This window comes from Lineus longissimus, chromosome 7, assembly GCF_910592395.1.
Source record: "Lineus longissimus chromosome 7, tnLinLong1.2, whole genome shotgun sequence".
Lineage (NCBI taxonomy): Eukaryota > Metazoa > Nemertea > Pilidiophora > Heteronemertea > Lineidae > Lineus > Lineus longissimus.
In genome coordinates this window covers 5,829,633-5,838,474 of record NC_088314.1, presented here as the reverse complement: position 1 = coordinate 5,838,474, position 8,842 = coordinate 5,829,633, and the positions used below count along the sequence as shown (strand labels likewise).

Below are 8,842 nucleotides of genomic sequence, written 5' to 3'. Positions count from 1 at the left end.
CATTATGACACCTCTGAATACAAATGTCCTCGCCTGTGCTTAGTCACCTCCAAGCATCTCAGGCTGTCCCTGGACGTCTTCTGTCACCTCTGCATGCGAATGCTTCTACGTCCTCTGTCCAATCTCAACTCTTTGTCATTGTCTTCTGTCGTCTCTGAATGCGAATGTCCTCTGCTCTCCTGCCCTCTGTCTCACCTCCTAATATATCAAGCTGTCTCTGGACGACTTCCATCGTCTCTTAATGTCAATGCCTCTACAACTGTCTTCTGTCCTATCTTGTCTGCTCAAGGCACCTGGAAAAGTTGACGCATACTGTCTTCCGTCCTTTTCTCATTGTCTTTTAGCCACTTCAAAACGTCTTCTATCCTCTCTGAATGCAAATGCATCTAGCGTCTTGCATCACCCCCTTACACCTCATGCTTTCTCGGGATGTCTTCGGTCGCCCCTGAATTCGAATGCCTCTACTGTCGTCTGCATGGTCCCAAACCCATCATATCAATCCATCTCGAAACATCCTCTGTCACATCTTAATACGAATGCATCTACTGTCTTACATCAGCTCCCAACACCTCAGACTATCCCTGGATGTCATATGTCGCCTCTGAAGGCGAATGCCTCTGCTGTCGTTGTCCTATCTGCTGCAGGCACCTCCAAACGTATTCATCTCATCCTGTCTCAGGCTGTCCCTGGACGTCTTCTGTCACCTCTGCTTGCGAATGCTTCTATGTCCTCCATCCAATCTCAACTCTTCGTCCATCAAAAAACGTCTTCTCCTGCCCTCTGTCTCACCTCCCAATATATCAGGCTGTCTCTGGACGACCTCCGTCGCCTCTTAATGTCAATGCCTCTACAACTGTTTTCTATCCTATCTTGTCTTGTCAAGGCACCTCGAAAAGTGGACGTCCTTTTCTCACTGTCTTTTAGTCTCTTCAAAACGTCTTCCATCATCTCTGAATGCAAATGCATCTAGGTTCCTGCGTCACCCCTAACACCTCATGCTTTCTCGGGATGTCTTCAGTCGCCCCTGAATTCTAATGCCTCTACTTTCGTCTGCATTCCCAAACCCATCATATCATGTCTCTGGACGTCTTCTGTCGCCTCTTTCCTTCAAATGCCCCAACGTTCTTCGTCCCATCTCAGGATCTTAGTCTACATACAAACGCCTTTATATTCCATATCTGATTGCAAGTGCATCTACTGTCCTATGTCACCTCCAAATACCTCATGCTTTTACTGGACGTCTTCTGTCACCCCTGAATGCAAATGGCTCTACAGAAGACATCCAGTCTGCCTAATATGTTGAGGTGTGACTGAGGACTGACAGGAGAGGACGTTCGCATTCAGAGGCGACAGAAGCCGTCAGGGATAGCCTGAGATATTGGGAGGTAGCTGAGGACAGGAGAGAACATTCGCATTCAGGGACGACAGAAAATACGTTTTTTGGTGGACTTACATGATGATGAGGTAGGACGGGTAACTTCGAGGCATTTGCATTCAAAGGCGACAGAAGGCGTCCAGGGGCAGCTTGATATGTTAGGAGGTGAGAGGATATTTGCATTCTGTGACGACAGAAGACAATGACAAAGAGTTGAGATTGGACAGAGGACGTAGAAGTATTCGCATGCAGAGGTGACAGAAGACGTCCAGAGACAGCCTGAGATGCTCGGAGGTGACTAAGGACAAGAGAGGACATTTGCATTCAGAGGTTGGATAAGATGAAGAGATGGCCCAGAAGACAGTAGAGCCCAATGTCACAATCTGTCCTCTGTCCTGTGTAAATGGACAGTTACCGAATCCTCAATTTCAGTTGGACTCAATGTCACAACCTGTTTTGCTGTTTGGAAGGACAGTTTCTGCAAGGATTCCTTCATTGCAAATATGTTATTTAATGCAGTGATGTCAAAAGGAAAGAGGCTTATTAATTTTTATGATTTTAAGTATATATTTTGGTTTCACACGCCACTCAGAACAGAACTGAACATTTTCAACATTTTTCAACAAAATATAAATTATTTTTATCAGCATGCTCGTAATGATCCCTTCAAGTGGTCAAAAGGTAGATTTGGCCATTTCCCTCAAATGCGATACTTTACTGCTATTTCTTTGATGATAGATAGATACATGTAATAACATCGAGAAACTTTAAGTTTTATGTCTGTTAACAATAGCACAGATAATCTTACAAGTATCTTAAGTGAAAGGTTCCATTCTAAGTGTCCCACAATGTCATGTTATCACATGAGAGCAGACGGCCTTTCACTTGTTCAACAACAAGCACCATATTATCAACAATTCACAGTGAGATACAAGTATCACACAAGTGAACACTTCTGATTGGTATCCCTCTGTGCAATAACAGTACACACAATCCAGAATAGTTCAGAGAATTGTACAATTTTGATTATATTCCATTCTGTCAGCCGTTGTCCATACATGTAGTTCCTTACAGTGTTAATGATTTTATTATCCCGAAAGATTTCACTGCACTTTTTGCACAACTGAGGGACATTGACCTTGGCAGATATTTTCAACTACGATTTGGCTGTGGCAATTATGAGCTCCATTTCCAAGACCAGATGATGAGACAGACAAATAATGGCAAAAAATTAGCCAAGGTGAATTTCTCTCAGTTTTGTACTAACGAATTTATTCCGACTAGTCCACTTTTTTCCATTAAAAGCCTTGAGCGGTTCATTACCACAGGTCACTTCAGACAGACCACAATATTCGGATCACTTTCTATTCGATCATCGAGTTCTTGATGGCTCAAACCTGGAATATAATGAAATCATGTAACTTCTGACACGACTTTGCCTTGAAAAGCTCATGAATTGACTAACGATATCTCATGCTTCATGATCAGTTGTTGTTTTTCATTACATTTTGAAGTTAGCCAGAGCACTGAATGGTAGTGGCTCAGAATGGACAGGATCATGTAACACTGCAGGGAACAAGAGCTGTCATAGAAGTTGACATGTAATACTAACCAGTTTCGCAGCATATTTCATCCATGGAGTGGCGTCCAGTGAACCAACGATAGAGATGTTTATGTCGACTTGCTCCACTCTCATTTGGTAATTTTAAGGGATATTTATGCAAACGTCGGACGATGCCTTTCATTAACCCAAACTGGATTAATTTCCTGAAAATTAAGTTTTTTTTCATTAGAAGTGTTAATGTCATTGTAAATATCAGATTTTGCTGTAATGGTGCAATTCTTTAAGCCAGCAACTTAATAGCAAAACTCTTTTGATTTGTAAAGTAAAGTCTTTGTCCTATTTTGTGTTGTATTGTTGTGAGTTCAATAAAATTCGATTAAAGATAAACCAGCAGTAAGATATGAAGGTTTACCTTTCATCCACTCTGATTGAATGTGGATTATATCGGGCACACAAATCACGGACAGTTGTACCTGGTGTCAGGCCACAGTATAACATGAACACATCATGGAAAGTAGGAAGAATACGACCTGAAAAACACATGGAAAAACTAATCATGTCATATAAAGTTTCTGCTTGTTGTCTGGTATCAACAACAGAAGAGGTTATCATCTGACTTTATACTTTGACCCCAGTCCATCCTGAAACCATTCAGTAGAACTTAGATGACCTGCTCTGGTAACCATTTATACACCTGTGTATACATGTATGAGGCAAAGAGGCCTGCCTGGTGCCTCATGCCCATAGTGGGGATTGAACCAAGGGCCTCACGACAGTTGGTCAGAGACCTACATGTACATCACTGTGGCTCCCTTTTATGCTCTACTGTCTGCACTTACCAGGTCTTGCAACAAATTTGATGCATTCATTCTGTAACCTTTTGTCGTCCATCAATCTCTGGATATCAGGCGTGACTGCATACTGGTTGGAATACTGGAAAAGATATAATAGTAATATTCAGCATTTACAAATTCTGTCATTCAGTTATGTCACTACTTTTAGTCCATAAATTTGTCAGAATCACATACTAATTTCTACATTGATAACAGGTAAAACTAATATTTGGACATATATGTATCAAATCTCACCTGGAAAACAGATATTAGGGTAACCACATCAAAATATCTGCAACAGAAGGAGATCAAATTTAGGCTTGAGCTTGAGCTGCATTTATCACCAGCAAAATTACACTATATATACATGTATAAACAAAGCAAAGCTACACAGCCATATCCTCTTGCAATGTAATGATATGTAAAAGTCTGTTGGATGAGACTAAAAGCTGTGGTCCCTTGTAACTGAATGTCAATGCCAGGGCAACTCTCCTACTTCATTTAGCGCAATATCATTACTTACAATAAATTCCTAATACAGTGTTTGACAATGTTGATATCCATGTCGGCTTCTACTGCTATTCTGGCGACATGGTTGAAACCATCTATAAATGGAAGAATCTGAAAGAAAAATACAATAATCAACTTTGATGTTGAGAACATGGCAACTTGTCAGACATCCCTCTGCTGAAATCAACAGCTGTTACGCGCTACTGAAAACTTTCACATGACTTGTAGTAAAGTGGTCAAGATCAAGAAATGTTGTCTTGTTTGTGGTGGATATTGCAGGCGTCTGCCAAGAATCGGTGACTGCAGCGACCGACAATCAATATCAAATCCAGCGACTAGTGGATTTACCCAAAGCCGGAAGACCGTTTTGTTGCACACTGCAGTCATTATAATTGCAGGTTGAGGAAATAACAATCACCTGTTTGCACATTGCTTAAGGGCTACTGACTAACGCAAAGTAAAACAGGTGATCACTTTACTCATACCTGCTGAGTGGTCAAATCCCAATCACTGGCCACAATCAGGCTCTTATCCATCATGAAGATTGGAACGTTGTGTTTTTCCACTTCTTGTGGCATTTTACTGTCCCTTATAACTTTGAGATGGATGTGGTTGGCATCATCTGAAATAGTCATGCTACTTTGAAAGCACTTGAGAACAGGCTTGGTAGGAATGTCCCATATTCTCACTATGGACGTTTACTGCTGAATGTTCAAAACTTGAACAACTTAACTCCTTACTTCATTGTACGGTAGCTGTATTTATAAAGCAGCTATTCTCTTGGTTTGTTGCAAATGTAATCACCATTTCAGTGCTAAAAACTTTGTATTACAGTAGAACTTACTGACTGGCACACTACAGGTCCCCGACTGGTTTAGCTGTGTTATAATCTGTTTTAATTTAGATGGAAGTGTCTCCTTGGTTTTTTCATCAGACAGGAAACCATTTTCTCGCTGAAATAGAAATATTTTACTGAAGAATAGTACCGATTGTAGATCAGATCTTTTTCTGCTCGCTGTTTTCCTTAAGTTACTTAAGGTAAAACATCTTCAGAAACAGTATACCCCCAGTACAAACATGATTTATAATAACATACAACTCAAATGCTCTGAAGAAGATCTTTGAAAACTTACCTCTAAAGATACTAGGTAAGAAGCCAATTTCTTTACAACCGGTTCATATTTTTGTGGTTTGGATGTGGCATCGAATACAAAACATAGGTTGAAAATCAAGGCATTTCTTGCATATTTGGGATTATCAATACACACCGGGTAGCCCATTATTTTGTGCCCCAAGGCATTTCTGAAAGGGAATGAACTTTATGATCAAACAATTCATTCTATATGATGACATTTGACTTTGTCACCCGGGGAAGCTTGTATTCAGTTGCAAATGTTTATCCAAAGTTTTGACAATGTCTCAATGTTCTATGGGCCTTGATTCAATTACGGAGATGCTAATCTCTCTATAAAGACAAATAGCAGTATCATAACATTTCAGTCGACTTTCACTAATACATGTGCTAGTTACCCAATTAGCTTACATGGTTATGATACTGTTCTGTAGCTCTGGTTTGGTAATGATATAAACATGGACAGTATCGAATTCCTCTTTGCTGATGTAGTCATCTGGCACCTATTGACAGAAAAAAGATAAGAATTAGAACCCTTTCAAATGTACCTCAGGTAGGGGAATACTGTGTCTTTATAAAAATGACATAGATATTGAAAACATGTTGTATGACATGATGAGCTTGCAGTGAGTTTCCCCAGATGACTTTTTATCTGTCTTCTGATCAGTATTTATGTTAATGGCCATGCTGGACATTTTGTCATTTAAGTGCCTTTCTTCAGAAAGATGTGAATTATGAAATGATTGGAGACTTGCTTGAATATTTTTTTCCGTCTAAATTTTAGTATTGCAACTGACCTGATATGTTATCTTCGGACCAGCAATAGGGTGAAACTCGCTGAAGAATATGCACTTGATGCGTTCACTACCCATTTTCTTGAATTACGCTTCTTCAATCCAGCTGGAATATTGACAACAAAATAACAGTGGGCAGTGAAGGGGGACATGTTTATAATACCTGGATGCAGAGGTAACGGAGCCATCACTTGTGGGTCAGGATATTAATAAGGCCCAGTCATGAGTCAATCACGAGACAAGTACTATTAGACACTGAGATTCCCCATCAGATGCATCCTGACATCAGGTTTTCTTTACTCCTATGTCGTATTTCGAGAGGCGGAGTATATTGAAAACAATGGTGCAAGGATGGCCAATATGCTGACCTAGCCATATTTTGAGACCCTGCTTCTTTCACTCAGGACGTAACATAGGCACAACCATGGCAAACAAACAGAGACAAAGACAAAAAAGATCATTATTATTCTGCGGACAATACTGAAAATTAAACTTTTATTTACTAACTCACACAACGTAGTGAGTGTAATGGTTACGTATACGTATAAAGTGTAAACAAAATTCATATATCCAGGCCATCATGTACGGTGGCCCATTAGGGACATCATGTTTTTTTTTAGATTCAAATACGATTTTTTTTTCTCGAATTTTCTCCACGGAATTAAGTATTTTCTCCACGGAAATAACATTTATCTCCGCGGAAATAAATACTTTTCTCCACGGAATTAAGTATTTTCTCCACGGAAATAACATTTATCTCCGCGGAAATAAATACTTTTCTCCACGGAATTAAGTATTTTCTCCGCGGAAATAACATTTATCTCCACGGAAATAACATTTATCTCCGCGGAAATAAATACTTTTCTCCACGGAATTAAGTATTTTCTCCGCGGAAATAACATTTATCTCCACGGAAATAACATTTATCTCCGCGGAAATAAATACTTTTCTCCACGGAATTAAGTATTTTCTCCGCGGAAATAACATTTATCTCCACGGAAATAACATTTATCTCCGCGGAAATAAATACTTTTCTCCACGGAATTAAGTATTTTCTCCACGGAAATAACATTTATCTCCGCGGAAATAAATACTTTTCTCCACGGAATTAAGTATTTTCTCCGCGGAAATAACATTTATCTCCACGGAAATAACATTTATCTCCGCGGAAATAAATACTTTTCTCCACGGAATTAAGTATTTTCTCCGCGGAAATAACATTTATCTCCACGGAAATAACATTTATCTCCGCGGAAATAAATACTTTTCTCCACGGAATTAAGTATTTTCTCCGCGGAAATAACATTTATCTCCACGGAAATAACATTTATCTCCGCGGAAATAAATACTTTTCTCCACGGAATTAAGTATTTTCTCCGCGGAAATAACATTTATCTCCGCGGAAATAAATACTTTTCTCCACGGAATTAAGTATTTTCTCCGCGGAAATAAATAATTGATTCCGCTGATATGATTGGTCCTGCATTTTAGAGGACGAGGTCAAGGTGAAACTATTAACCCTTAAACCCCAACCTTGCGGTAGGCTCGGGAACCAAGCTGTACAGGCGCTGCCCGCTGGAACACGAGGCCGCTTGTCAATCCCGTTTGACATTGTCAGATCTGACTATACGTGTATAGTGTTGGCATGAAGACTGTGGAAGATGTAAGTAACACGATGATTGTCAGATTTGACAATGTCAAACGGGATTGACAAGCGGCCTCGTGTTCCAGCGGGCAGCGCCTGTACAGCTTGGTTCCCGAGCCTACCGCAAGGTTGGGGTTTAAGGGTTAATAGTTTCACCTTGACCTCGTCCTCTAAAATGCAGGACCAATCATATCAGCGGAATCAATTATTTATTTCCGCGGAGAAAATACTTAATTCCGTGGAGAAAAGTATTTATTTCCGCGGAGATAAATGTTATTTCCGCGGAGAAAATACTTAATTCCGTGGAGAAAAGTATTTATTTCCGCGGAGATAAATGTTATTTCCGCGGAGAAAATACTTAATTCCGTGGAGAAAAGTATTTATTTCCGCGGAGATAAATGTTATTTCCGTGGAGATAAATGTTATTTCCGCGGAGAAAATACTTAATTCCGTGGAGAAAAGTATTTATTTCCGCGGAGATAAATGTTATTTCCGTGGAGAAAATACTTAATTCCGTGGAGAAAAGTATTTATTTCCGCGGAGATAAATGTTATTTCCGTGGAGATAAATGTTATTTCCGCGGAGAAAATACTTAATTCCGTGGAGAAAAGTATTTATTTCCGCGGAGATAAATGTTATTTCCGTGGAGAAAATACTTAATTCCGTGGAGAAAATTCGAGAAAAAAAAATCGTATTTGAATCTAAAAAAAAACATGATGTCCCTAATGGGCCACCGTAATCATGTCCATCGAATCTGAAAAAATTTGTGCAGACCCATGACAATTCTGGTTCCGGTACAGTTTGTTGCATTCCATACGGGCCGCGCGTTGGCCGATCCTGCATTCACGACGCACCGCACCCACAGTTACCACGTCGGACGTGATTCCCATTGTTTCCTTCCTCGTGACGCAATTATTTCATGACGTCATGAGCCATTGACCATTCACACAAGTAGATTTATTCACACCGGCGCCACTGAAGTGCGGGTG

General features: G+C 40.0%; 1 protein-coding gene across 4 annotated transcripts; it reads right to left on the bottom strand.

The window, feature by feature from the left end:
• Nucleotides 1-1,952: 1,952 nt before the first annotated feature.
• On the bottom strand, nucleotides 1,953-8,842 carry LOC135491506 (GATOR1 complex protein NPRL2-like). 4 transcript variants are annotated; one of them, XM_064777420.1, is made up of 12 exons: nucleotides 8,628-8,842; nucleotides 6,212-6,314; nucleotides 5,826-5,917; nucleotides 5,416-5,584; nucleotides 5,127-5,235; nucleotides 4,768-4,904; nucleotides 4,296-4,393; nucleotides 4,028-4,064; nucleotides 3,779-3,872; nucleotides 3,352-3,469; nucleotides 2,988-3,142; nucleotides 1,953-2,772 (listed from the first exon to the last, which is right to left on the bottom strand). In XM_064777420.1, exons 2-12 carry the CDS (start codon nucleotides 6,284-6,286, stop codon nucleotides 2,705-2,707), a joined length of 1,152 nt encoding a protein of 383 aa, XP_064633490.1. In that variant the 5' UTR covers nucleotides 6,287-6,314; nucleotides 8,628-8,842; the 3' UTR covers nucleotides 1,953-2,704. The 4 variants fall into 4 exon arrangements, with proteins under 4 accessions (XP_064633490.1, XP_064633489.1, XP_064633488.1 ...); XM_064777419.1 differs by lacking the exon at nucleotides 8,628-8,842 and adding an exon at nucleotides 6,716-6,792; XM_064777418.1 differs by lacking the exon at nucleotides 8,628-8,842 and adding an exon at nucleotides 6,720-6,792.